Source organism: Candoia aspera, chromosome 2 (genome assembly GCF_035149785.1).
Source record: "Candoia aspera isolate rCanAsp1 chromosome 2, rCanAsp1.hap2, whole genome shotgun sequence".
Classification (NCBI taxonomy): domain Eukaryota; kingdom Metazoa; phylum Chordata; class Lepidosauria; order Squamata; family Boidae; genus Candoia; species Candoia aspera.
Genome location: NC_086154.1, coordinates 151,507,077 through 151,520,760, shown reverse-complemented (window position 1 = coordinate 151,520,760; position 13,684 = coordinate 151,507,077). Strand labels below are relative to the sequence as shown.

Sequence of the window (13,684 nt, the reverse complement as noted above, 5' to 3'; positions counted from 1 at the left end):
AGTCCAAGGGACTCTCAGAATTTTCCTCCAACACCACAGTTCCAAAGCATCGATCTTCCTTCTCTCAGCCTTCCTTATGGTCCAGCTCTCGCAGCCATATGTTAGTACGGGGAACACCATTGCTTTAACTATGCGGACCTTTGTTGTCAGTCAATTTGAAATACATATACATATATTCCCAAGTCCAGATGTATTCCCTAATGGATGATGATTAGTTTTATTTCATTGTGGAGATCATATTTATATATCCAATATAATGTTATTTATACATCTTTCATATTCAGTAGAAATCTCTTTTTTTCTACAAATCCTGATCATCTTTAAAGAGGTACGTTTACTGCTTGCTTAACAAAATCATACCATTTCTTACAAAGATATATTTCTCCATTTTGTTTCTCCAGCATTAAACAAACTTTTCAAGTAGTTCTTCTCCAGCTACATTTGAACTAAAAGATTATCCAGCAATTTCCAATGCTGAGCAATAATTCGTTTAGCTGATGATAGAAAGAATATAACCCCCTTCTTGATTTGCTATTTTTCATTCTGACCACTGAATATATGCAGCAAATCTAACCTTGGAGTATATTCAGTCTTTTGTTTAGTCACAAGGCTTATTTCATCAAAAACATCCTCCCAAAATTTTGAAACATTAATCACATGTACATCCGAGGTGAAAAATGTCTCTTGTAAACACAATGGATGCATATAAAATCATGCATGGTCTGGGATACATGGACAGCAAGAAGTTCTCCTCTCACACAGGATTAAAATCTTGAATCACCCATTAAATTAAAATATAAGGAAATCTGGGACTGATAAAAGGAGGTGCTATGCCTTCTTAATAAAGTAAGTAAGGGGTTGGAGAAGACCTGTAATCCCAAAAACATCTGCTTCAGCTTCTTTCTCTGTAAGATGGCTTTAGCCAATAAATCACTGAAATAGCTTTCCTCCCTGGCAAATAAAGTAATTTTTCCAGTTAAATTGGGCATTCAATCCACACAGGTAACACAACCTTAGCCAATAGTATAAAAACCTACAGAGAAACCTCCGTGTCACAGCCTTCAGATACAAAGGACTCAAATGAACTTCACCCCACAAATAAGACACCAGCCTGTTGTTTCTGACATTCGTTTGGACAGTTCTTGGGTCTGTACTCTACTACATCATTTGTGTCTATTTCCATCATAACTGTGTAGCTATACAAATGACATAAATGGAGACTATTGACGTATATTCAGGTTTCATGGATATTGGGGTACAACAGACATTCCCTCCCTATGAATGGCCATTTAAGGCAAGTTTTGCACTGTATTGGGCCTTTCCACATCTTTGTGGCAGAGTATAGGCTTCAAAGGTCCTGGATTGGGCCAACGGCTTCATGTGGTGCATATATCTGAGATCCAGGATGGTGCAGTCATGAAGGGGGTGGGCTACCTTTAGCCATGGAAGCTCACTGGATGACTTTGGGCCAGTCACTCTCTCTCAGCCCAATCTGCCTCACAAGGTGGTGGTTGTGGAGAAGAATAGATTTTGTCCTGAACTGAGATATAAGTGTGTACCAAGAGAGGTGTTTGGGGGGGGGCAGAGAATCAAGGGGGAGCAAATGACAAAAGCAGTGTTATGCCAACACAGCGCAAGCTCCACTCCTTTTCTATGTGTGTTGAGTCAACGCACACACATGAACAAAAGGGGGAGAGCTTGCATCCCTATACTGTGACACTGCTTTCTTCATTTTGGCAAAAGCACTACAGACCTTGCTGCATATGAAATAAAAACACTGTTGCTGATACTCATACTGTAGATTTCCAGCTGGATAAAAACTAACTCTGAGAACTACTTTCTAATAACTGCAATGTCTGTGCATAGCAAAGGGCCTGACCCAGAAATACTTTTTTATTCTTAGAATCTGACACAGATCCGACTCTTGTATCTCTTCATGGGCATAGAAACCAAACAAAGGGAAAAGAGGAAGAACCATTTCTTATACTTGCACAAGTTCTTGACTATCAGAAAAAAGAATATTTGGAAACCTCGACTCTCTGGTAAGGGTTATTTTAACCTTACAAATATTCCACAAACGTCCCCAGATTAGCTAATCCTTTTACATGAATCATTTCTTTTTCCTTTAGAAATACTTCCAGGAAATAATACACAAAAGATATAGACAGAGAGAGAGAGAGTGGCATGCAAGAGAAATCAAGTGTGAATACATCACGGAGAAATCTCATTTGTTGCACTGCGGAAGACTGCCGCCAATTTAAATAGGGTTGAAATCAGATGTCTGGAAATTTTTGAGATAAAACTATGATGGGGGGAGACAGAAAAGGGTTAACTGAAGAGTCTCTCATGATGGAGGACTCTGATGGAGGATAGCACACTTGCCACCTTGTTGTTTGCCCTTGTGTATGCTCTATTTACACACACACACACACACACACACACAGAGAGATACAACAAAGAGCATTAAAGGTCCTGAAAGATGAACACATTTATTATTGCATAATCACTAGGCTCATTTTTTGATGCTACAGTGGGTAGCCTTATTAAGGACAAATATACCTCTTTACCCCCCCCCTTCCCCGCATTCTGCTGTATTTGGTAATCTATCAACAATGCCCATTTGACTTGACTTCATTCAACTGGTCAGTCTCCCAGGGAATCGATTGGCACAAATCTGACCTCAAGAGTAGCAATATCCAAAAAATTGGAGGGGGTTATATTTCTCTACCACTGAAATCAAGGTGGCCACTTTTAAGAAAGAAATGATGAAGGCCAATTTCATCAAGAAACAGGTGAGCTAAAATTCTTCACAGTATTTAACATCAGTTCTCATGGGTTACAGAGACTGTCTTCTTATCACATTACATATTAATTAACATCTCGGTGAAAATATCTACATTTTTTTGTTTATTTGCCAGGCTTATATTCCACTCTACTTGCCAAGTGGCATATATGCCCAACATCCATTAATCAAGTTGAAAAGAAAATAACAAAATTACAGTAATAATAAGCAGGAATGCATATACATATATGCTCGGAGTGTCAGTTACATTAAACAGATACTTCAGTGTCAGAATGAATGGTATTGTAACATCTCAACCTCCATGCCAAGTTGTAAAGGCTTTCCTAAAAACCCTAATCAATATATCCCATCTAATTATTGCTTTATTAAGGAACCCTTTCTATCCTAGGGTATTATGAACTATGTTCTGTGGAACGCTTCTTTTTTGTTTTTATTTTATTTATTATTATATGTTTTTGAAAGAATATTCTGAATAGATCATATAATATCAAGGTCTATTATTAGAGCTTTGCCTCTTAATCAGGAGTTGGAATTGTTTTCATTAACTAACACATTCTGTGCCTTGTAAAAGTTTGAAAGCCTGTGATCCATCCTAACTCTCATTTCTCTTATTACCATTCCCCTTGCTTCTCTTTCCTCCTGGGTGTGTGTGACATGTGTACTTATGATACTCTATTCTTAGCACGAGGCTCCATCTGTCTGTGATTGTAGGTTATAATCCATGAACATTTAGGAAAAAACAAAGTCCTTAGTCTTTAAGAAGCCATCAAACTCTGCTTGGTTTTTTTGCTGTGAAAGTCAAGCAACAGCTGGAAATGTGTGTGTGTGTGTAGAAGGAGAGAGACAAAATGCAAATATTGCAAAAACATAATTCTTCAGCAATCTGTCACCCTGGAGAAAATAAGCCTGATTAGAGCCCACATCTGCAAACATCTTACCTGCCAGAGAAACTGGGTGAAGAAACTTTTGCAGATTCAGGAATCAGGATCTGAATCAGTATTTCTACTGCAGTGTGGTGGACAAATATTAAAAGACCCTATAACAAAGAAACTTGTAATACAGTAGGGAAAATGAACACTAGAAAGAAAATGGGTGCTAGAAAACCACTTTGGTGAGCGCATCATCTGCCAGGTCTATACAGGGTCTAAGGAAGGTGATAAGGAACACTTGTCCAGCCAGGACTGTTGGGTGCTTCTCATCTCCTAAGCATCTCCTCTGCTTATCTACAGAAAATTCCTTCTTCCCTCAGCCAAATGTCCCTGAGCTAAGGGAAGTCCCTCAGGCTGTGACGGGTTTCCCCAACCGGGGACCTTCCACATAAGAGAGGTTTCAATTCAAACCACTCCCAACCAGAAACGGCAGTTGGCTCTCTCTGGCGGACATTGGCGCCAATGGCTCTGGAGAATAACAGGGGAAGTCCCTTAGCCACACTGAATCATTCACCAGAATTGTACTTCATACACAACTAGGGATATACGCTGAGTTTCCTGTAACAGAATAGCTCCACTGCGTGGCAAACCCATGCAAGGCAAAAGAAAACTATACTGTGCTGAGCTCCTGTTCATACAGTAGTTCTTATTAGGACCCTTAAAGGCAAAAAAAAAAGAAAAGAAAAAGTTTTGGAGCATGAAGGGGCCTGAACACAACTCCTTAAAGCAGCTTTGCCTTTTCCTGGGAAAAGACTGATTTGTTTTAAGGTGTGTCATGTGGCTGGGGAAGATGGAAACTGCAACTTTTCTCCATCTAAACTGGATGTGGAAAAGCAGCCTCTGGCTGTTTCTTGACCAGGAAAGAGCTGATACCACAACTGACTAATGTTAATTACTGCCTTGCATATTCAAGTTCCCTCTTTTTTCTTTAAATGTTTTCTATATCAGAGATGTGATCCAGTCAGCTGATTTGTCTATTTCTTTCTTCATTTGTGAGCTAGTTCTGGTTATAGGCTATGGCTCTCCACAATTGGCAGGCAGCAGCACCCCACCCCTGAGCCCCACATTCTTCTGATTGAGAGTCTTTCAATAGAAATGCAAGGAAGAGACATCAGCCCTGAATGCTGAGCCTAGGGGTGGGCTGTTTTGTGGATTAGAAAGTCACTGCACATTTCCCAGCCCTAACTTCCTTTTCAGTGATGCAACTTACTTGACCTTTAGCAATTTAAGTGGGCTTCATGTTTAATATTTGATGTGCCCGGAGCCCATGAGACAATCAGGAATAGCGAACCCATGGGCCACATATGACCTGCCCCAGCCTAATTTTGGAACTACTCAATCTGGGCAGCACAAATGCTCAATTTTTAAGAGCTGAAAATAAAGGCAAAAATATGTTCTGAGCTTCTGTTAGGATTTGATCATCTCCTTTGCCTTAAAAGATCTCCCCAAAATACAAAAATTGCCCAACATTTCAGCCCCAGCCACTTGGAGATGTCATCCCATCACTGGTGCTCCATTGATCCTTGAGATAGCACTCTGGTCTTCAAAATTCACGAACCATCAATGAAACTTCCTCTCCAGACAAGTGATTGTCCTAGATTAGCCTGACCAGATCACTTTCCTCTTCTCCTGTGGATACCCAGGCACACCTCACGAACTTCCCATTGCAAAAAAGTCTGCCTCACTGATACGTTTCTGCAATTTGAGTGGGCCTTTCTTTAAGGTGAGGCCCCAGTTGCAAACAAGTGTATAGACTTCCACAAGTCTAAAATCATTTAAATCAAGGTATTTTTATTGATGGAAGTAAAATTTTTAAAAATTCATAAATGGAGACAATTTAAAAATAGGCAGTCATAATTTTTAGTTTCACTTCCCTGGTATTTTGCATAAGATTGCAGCCAAAGGCTAAATTTATTTTAATGAAATACATGAAGTTCTGTAACCTTTGCTGAACACAGAGCAGCCTGTATAAGCTGCAGCAAAGCAAAAGGGGAGAGGGACAAGGTAGATCTGTTTATAAAACTTAGGTGATTCAAAATTCTATATTATATTGAATATAGCAACCTACATCCAATAGGGAGTTGAAAAATGTGTGATTTATGTTAATTTGTTTACATTATTCAAATTTTGGTAACCTGGGGGAGGAATAAAGAATCTTACCTGCAGTAATTGGGGATTTTACTCACATTCTGAGATTTCAGCAGGTATCACCCTTATATATATGATCCCCAGCTCTAAGGACTAGAAACCATTTTTTTATTTCCAAATGAAAAGTTCTCAGGTAGCTGAATCTCATAACCTCACATCTGATAGAGGTTTTGCTTCTATCCAACTCCTTGCTTTGGTTTGGTTCCTATAAAGGCTCTTAGCTGCTCAGAGGTACATTTTCTGGTTCCATCAGCAGATGAATGTAGATCAGGAGCCGTAGGGGAGATCATCCAACTTCTGCCCCTGCTGCTGTGTAGACTTGTGAATGGGAACAAAGATTCCTTCTCATCCTGGCTTCTGCTGTGGCTGGTCACAAAAGGGATCTGCTGCAAATTCTGCCTCTGCATCACAAAGGAATCCCGATCTGTCCTCTTAAAATGGTCATTTTCGGCAAAAGTGCCAGACACCACCAATGACAATTAAACCCAACACTAACACCGTCATCACCGGGACTATAACCCAGTTGCGAGACTTCCCTGCAATAGAACATTAAGAGATGGCTTGGATCTGAAATTGTTATAGAAGAGTTTGCCAACTTTCTGCATGTATATAATTTCACTTTGCTATTTTGTTGACATTTCTCTGGCCAACTGGATCAAGAATCCATTTCATTCTGTGACTGACGAAACCACAGTGCTCGTGAGACTGCTATCACCAGCTTCTGAGATACGTGTCCTGCTTGCTGGGGACAAGCAATGGAGATGGGCTTAAAGGGTTCTCATGCTCTCTTTGTGGGCTTCCTGGAAGCATAAATGAAAACTGATGCTGAATTAGATGGACCCTTGGAGAGATTCCATCACAGGGCACTTCTGCTAAAGCCTCTTTGAGAAGTGGCTCTCCAGTGCTTTACAGTGCAGATTAATAGTACCCATGCTATGGTCCTTATGGGACCAGTATCTACTGTCAGGAATGGCATCCTCCCAGGGTCTCATGGTAAGAGCACTTCTCCCCCTGCCCCCTTTTAAAATGTGGAAGAAATAGACTAGAGAGACAAACCCCAGGGCAACCAACTATTTGCCCAGGCAACAAAGCCACCCATCTGGAATCAATCCCAATTGGATGCTGCTGGATGGAAGCCAGGCAGCCATGTCTATGTGTAGCTGCTTTTCCCTTTTTTCGAAAATTCTTCCAGTTTGGGAGCTTCAGTACTTCTCACGCTTATTCATAGCAACTCAAACTGACCAGGACAGAGTACCGAAGTCAATTTTTCCCTCTTAAAATGTGGCTGGTGTTACTATATATTGATCTCCCTTGAAATTTCTGAGATGTCTCTCCAGAGGACTCTTCCCGACATGGGGCCATCCAGATCTGCTGGATTTCCAGATGTGCTGGATATACCCATATTCCCCAAACATGATAACCTTCAGCTTATGGGCTCAAAATTATTGGTGTTTCCCACACATCAGGAGAATACTAGGCCAGTGAAAGCTCCTCTGGAGAATTACCACCCCACCACTGCCTACCACCTGCAAATTTGCCAGTCAAATTTTTAATTGTAAATATTAAACATGGATATAAAGAAAAGAAGGAGAAATGTGCAATCTGAAAAATAAAAACATTCATCCTACCTTCAAAGACAATGTCAATCTGTGCTGAATTCTTGCCGTAAACATTATGTGCTAGGCAACAGTAAGTCCCATTATGGATCTCCTTAGCTGAATGAATTGTTACAGTCTTATTGCTGTTTGAGAACTCCACATCAGCTTTGGAGGGAAGATCCCAGGAAAATTCTGGATGGGGTTTTCCTTTAGCATTACAGGTCACCACAATTTTTGCATCCACTTTGTAGGTCACATGAGTTGCTGATATGCTGACATTATAAGGACTAGCTGCAAGAAGAAGCCAAAGAGGTGTGTTACTGAAGTCTTGTCCACCATTTCATGTACAGCATTGATTGATGGCACAGAAATGCATACGGGCAAGACTGCTCCACTTCTCCGTCCACTCTTCAGGCATTGCTTTCTTATCAGGTGTGCTTTGTTTTGTTTTGTTTTGTTTTAATAAAGATTTGTCACTAAAAACCCAGTGGGGGAAAAACCACTAGACCTTTTAGGAAAGGGGATTTACTATAAATGTAGAGGATGGCTGAGAAACCTGAACATTTATTTACATTCACTGGAATTCCCCCATATGCTCACAGTATGCTTCTCCCACAGCACTTCATGAACTGATTGTGTAATTGCCTTGTTCCATGGTCTGTTCATGAAGCACTTTAGGACAGACAGCCTCTGAACAATGAATCTTGTGCTGCTGGAGATGACATTTGGATAATGAAAGAAGTATCTGTAAGATTCCTGGGTACCTCTTTAATCTAAGCAAGTAAGTTAATTATTTTTAAGGGGAAGATGCACACTAACCAGGCTTCAGTACTGCTAGCATTCCTCCTGCTATGGATCTTTGGGCAGTGAAATTCCCAAGTTCATAAAAAATAAAGATATTATAAGATGTTACACTGAAAAAACAAATCTGGGAATGGATGACAGGCCAGAAGATTGATATAGTATAGCGCCATTTATTACCCAGTCATTAGGGAAGCTGATGTCTACCAGAATGTACCCAAAGCAAAACAATTCGGTGTGATCCTAAACAGCACTGGACAAAAGAAGCTCTAGCTTTAACATAACATGCAAGCATGTACAAACTACAAAGCTGGCTACATGTTGTCCGTGCCAAATTACACTACTCAAGTGGAAAATAAGGTCTCAGCCTGCTACTTCCTATTCTTGCTTAATTGTGCTGAACTCCAAGAACGAAACCAAGACATTTCCCACAGTTTAGCCTCCCCAGCAATTCAACTATAGCAAGGATGGCAAGTAATATCTGGTGTAAATAATGTGGCAAGAGCATCCTTGCCCTGGGGTACATAGTCATTCCATGAATGCTAAACAGTTTCTGCAGAAACTTATGGTGCTCCTGAAATCTTCACTCTCATTTATTTAGTCAGTCAGCCATGGGACAAAAATGTTCCACAAACAACAACAGGGAAATCATCTTCAACATTCTTTGTGAGAGGGGAGAGAAAGGGACAGCGGGTTTGATGTGATTGCTTAAATGCTGCTTTCACTATCAAGGACAAGTCCTAGATTTTCCAAGCCAGAACAAATCATTAGGGAGAAACATGACATCTAAATAATCGCTTCTAGCCTGAAGGAAAAAAAGTTAATCTGCCACACAATAAATGCAACTTACCCACAACCTTCAAAATTCGACTTGCATTTTTTCTCAGCTCTTGTGAACCCACCAGGAGGTTGGCCTTACAGAGGATCTCAGCCCCGTCATCCCGCTCTAAATTAGCCACAAAGTTGTACTCCACAGATGGTTTTCCATTGCTACTGTTCAGGATATTACCACCTCTGCTCAGGGAAATGTTGATGTTAGGTGGGATGGAGTCGCTCACCTTCAAGCTAGAGATGTTACACACAATTTTTTCCAAATGATCATTCACAACTTCAGAAACTGGATATATAGCTGGAGTAGAGAATTCTAGATTGGAACAACAAAAGATGGGGATGACCAGTATTTGGAAAGATAAGCAGGACCTAGCTTTTCAAAGAGGCCAGGCAATCTTGACTTCCTGGAGATAGTAATACCATTAAGAATTGTTGTTGTTGTTGTTATATGTAGTTATTATTATTAATATGTTATTTCCATACATTGTGAAAGCCACCCTAGATTGTCTAATGCCGTGTTTCTCAACCTTAGCGACTAAGATATGTGGACTTCAACTCCCAGATTCCCCAGCCAGCATGGTACAACTGCCATAGTCACCATGAAGTGGTATGGGAGAGGATATTTAATTCTCATCATTGATAAGGATCAATCTGAAGAGTAACATTATTATGAGAAACAAATCATGCTTACATGTAGACTCCCTTAGTCTTGGAACAATGGAAATAGAGTAGAGTGGCAGTCATCATGGAGGCCTCAGCTAAGAGCTCAGTTCAGCTGTGAGTGGGAAGATGTGTCACAAGGTGTGGAAATGCACCTTTCTGAGCATGATCCATTTGGAATGTATACTGTATATCGTAGGTATTCTTACAACATGGCTGTCTTGATGGAGGGGGACCTGCCTCTTCACAAAATGGCCACCACAGGATACATGGCCAGTTGTAAAACCACCTCTTTACTAAATCTAAAAATGGAAAGTTACTTCCACATATCTGTTCTGGTCCCCCAGCATGGTCTCAATCAGCCCAGGTTATTTTCTACTTTTGTGGGGAGGGACAGACAGACCTATGTCCAAAAAAAGCATTGCAGTGCAACTCTCCTCTATTTTAAATTACTAATGATACCACCAGGACTTATGTGGAGCCCAAAGATGCTTCCTCTTGGAAGTAAGGGCGCTACCAGAAGCTGCTGCTTTTCTCTGTAGCTTGCCAGTTTCCTGTTTCCTTATGGAATAGGCAGGACAATTCAATATAGACAAGTTTGTTACTGTGGGTGTGGTGATCCTGTGAGCTGGATGATGGATCTCATCAGGATGAACAGCTTATTCCCAATCATGAGAAGAGGAAGTGGAAATGGATGGGTGTGTGAAATAACTGATCAGTTTTTGGCTTGATGCCTAGAGATACATATAAGTTAGATGTAGAAGAAACTGTAGGTTGGCACAGTAGATTTCCATCAGGGACCTTTTTCCTGGTATTAAGAGATGCACATGGGAAATTGCATTGTCTAAGATCTCACATCTCTGTTTTGGAACAATGTGTTCTGCTTAACAGGCATCATGTTGGTGTCTGAGTTAGAAAACTCAAGTAGCAAATTAATTTCGGATGATCTATGATTCAAGTTCCAAATATGGAAGGATATGTGTATGTATTGTTATAAGGGTGTTTATATTTTAAAATGAACCAAACTTACACAGAGGTAAAATGTATGCTTACATGGTTCATGCTTCCTTGGTTTGAATTCATCTCTTCTGAATAGGATCTAATAACCAACCAAGACAGAAGATAAACTAATGATTCCTGTCTCATCCCTAAGACATATAAAGGCTCATTGAATACAGTTTTGAACCAGAGCAAGTAAAATGCTCAGTGTGTATGAATCACCAAATCCTACACTCAGGTTAAGGAACACAGTTATTGTGTTCATATAACATGCCATGCCAAAAAGGTGAAAGAACTAGGAAAAAGATTATTATGTCTTTTGGAGATAGGGGAAAATCAATATTGATTGGTATACTGATGTATACCAATAAAACCACTTTAGTACTACAACAACAGGAGTAGAAAATTAAATTGCTCTATAGTCATAGCAGTCAGTATCAGATATTCTAACAATGAGAACAGATAGTATCATGTGTGAAGTTGTCTCAGAGAAAAATGAGACCTAGCCTTAATGGCAAAACTGAAGGATGAAAGGGAAAAATTGATGGGAAATGTTTCTTATTTTTCAAAATTTCCCATGTGCCCAGCAGCCGAAAAGAGATTGGAGATCTTGATGTTAGGCCTTAAAATATAATGACTGGAAATTCTGGAAGCTGCCATCCCAACATATCTGAAGGTCTCTCAATGGGAACTGCTGTTGCATGGCCTTTGTAGGGACACTTTACATCTATCCCAGAAGTACAATGGATGTTTTAGAAAGGTTCCATTGGAAGTGCCTGGCTGGAAATCACCAGGGAGGCAGAAGCAGGGTTGGACCCTGCAGATCGCCCAGATCAAATCTAAAAGTGAAGATAAGCCACTCAAATTATTTACCTCACCCGAGTCTCCCTTCTGAGCCCCGCTGAAACATTAGGCACCATGCAAAGACATGGCAACTCTGGTTCACCACTGTTTTATAGTTGGTGGGAAAAAGTAAATGCGGTGTCTCTACAGTGTCCTTTCTAGAAACTAAATATGACATGAGCCTTATGATACCTTCTAGTTCTGACAGTCTGAATACTTATGGTAAACGTAATCTGTGAATACTTACGGTAAACATAAATTAATTTCCTGGTGTAGGTTTGATTAGAGTCTCCATAATTAACCAAGCATGTCAGTGGAAGAGTCCATTCAGTCACATTAGCAATGTACAGATCAATTCTACTATCTCCCTTCTTGGTCACGGATGGAAGAGCCACTTCCCATCTCAGCTCAGTGTAGTTGCCACACAAAACAGTGCAGGTCAAATTCAGAGAAGCCCCAAACATCACAGTATTTACCTTGGGATGGATGGTCACTTCACATGGGTGTGCTAGAAAAACAAGAATAGGATACAAAGGACAGGTTACAAGGAAGATCTGCAGTTACTCCAGCTGGAGCTTAGTTCTAAAAAGATGTTTTGATGAAAATTAAATGAGCAATCTGCCCCACAGGTAGTCCTCATTTACTCACCACTCATTCAGCAACCATTCAAACATGCAACAGCCCTGAATGAGTGGGACTTACAACCAGTCCTTGAAGTTCCGGCTGTCACAGCATTTCCATGGTCACATGATTGCAATTCAGGTGCTCGGCAATTGGCTCGCACTTACAATGGTTGCAGCATCTTGCGGTCACATGATCATTATTTGCAACCTTCCCTGCCAGTTTCCCACAAAGTCAATAGGGAAGCCGGCAAGGAAGGTCGCAAGTTGCTCTGGTAAGTCTCCCCAGCCTTCCTGCGCTCATGCCCCACTGCACTGTCCATCCCCAGGCCTTCCTGCGCTTGTGCCCTGTTGCACCGTCCATCTCCTGGCCTTCCTGCGCTCATGTGCGGCCTGCACCAGGCCTCCCAAGCCCTCTCCCTTGATTCCCACATGGTCTGTGATGAGCCTTCCAAGCCCTCCCCCAGCCTCCCCCAGCCCCCTGCAGCACCCCCATGCTCCTTATCTGGGACTCCTGCCACTTCCTGCTGAATGACCCATGCGTCTTGGGTTTATGACAGCAACAGGGACTGCTGGGATTGTCTTTGCTAAGCAATGCGGTCACATGACATCATGCTTTACAACTGCATCACTTAGCAACAGCAATCCCAGTCCCAGTTGCTGTTGTAACCTGAGGACCATCTGTATTTGATTATTTCCTTTACATATCAGGTGAGGATATTACAAAAGCTCTTCTGACAGGTCCCTGGTTCCCTATATGTCACTACAGGATCAATGGTCCCCTGATGGAGAAACAAATCTATATACTACTAAAACTTTCATGTGTGTTTGTCGTTTGTAACCTTCAATTGGGTGAAATGGTGCATCATAGGGCAACAATTTTTCAACCAAGTTACCTCAGATGGGCTAACTTACAGAATGCATTTACAGAATGTGTCCAAAATTCCATCCTGAAATTTGGCAAAGTTGTGGCCACTTCAGCACTGCTGCACTGCCGCCCCTTCAGCACCACCACACTGCCATGGTCAGCCACAGTCACGTGATCATCATTTCTAACCCTCTCTGACACCTTCCCACAAGTCAGTGGGGAAGCCAGCAGGAAGTCAAAATCTGATCGTGATTGCTGACATTCCCTGCCAGCTTCCCATAAGCAAAGTCAGTGGGGAACCTGGCAGGAAGTTGCGCAAGAGGGGCAGAGAGGGTCGGGGATGCATGAGAGGCAATGGCGTGGGACAGGGAGGGTGCGCAAGGGTGCAGCACAGGTCAGGGAGGACATGTGAGGGTGCAGGTTGGGGAAGGTGCATGGGGGTGTGGTGCAGGTCAAGGAAGGTGTGTAACAGTGTGGTGTGGGTCGGGGAGAGTGCGTGGGTGCATGAGTGGCTGGTGCAGCACAAGCACAGAGGGACCAGGGGAGGGTACACAGGTGAGGAAGAGAGAGGGAGGGAGGGAGGG

General features: G+C 41.6%; 1 protein-coding gene across 2 annotated transcripts; it reads right to left on the bottom strand.

Annotated features, from left to right (window-relative positions):
- Positions 1-5,503: 5,503 nt before the first annotated feature.
- On the bottom strand, positions 5,504-12,110 carry LOC134490929 (intercellular adhesion molecule 3-like). 2 transcript variants are annotated; one of them, XM_063294309.1, is made up of 4 exons: positions 11,860-12,110; positions 9,130-9,423; positions 7,509-7,769; positions 5,504-6,416 (listed from the first exon to the last, which is right to left on the bottom strand). In XM_063294309.1, exons 1-4 carry the CDS (start codon positions 12,074-12,076, stop codon positions 6,322-6,324), a joined length of 867 nt encoding a protein of 288 aa, XP_063150379.1. In that variant the 5' UTR covers positions 12,077-12,110; the 3' UTR covers positions 5,504-6,321. The 2 variants fall into 2 exon arrangements, with proteins under 2 accessions (XP_063150379.1, XP_063150380.1); XM_063294310.1 differs by having other exon boundaries at positions 5,504-6,281.
- Positions 12,111-13,684: the final 1,574 nt, after the last annotated feature.

Excerpts from the sequence above, each read along its gene's own strand:
- LOC134490929 (XM_063294309.1), bottom strand. The coding sequence starts at position 12,076 with ATGTTTGGGGCTTCTCTGAATTTGACCTGCACTGTTTTGTGTGGCAAC. Across the intron at positions 9,424-11,859 it reads GAAATTAATTTATGTTTACC|AATTCTCTACTCCAGCTATA; the intron begins GTAAGTATTCAC and ends GTTCCAATCTAG. Across the intron at positions 7,770-9,129 it reads TCGAATTTTGAAGGTTGTGG|CTAGTCCTTATAATGTCAGC; the intron begins GTAAGTTGCATT and ends TTCTTCTTGCAG.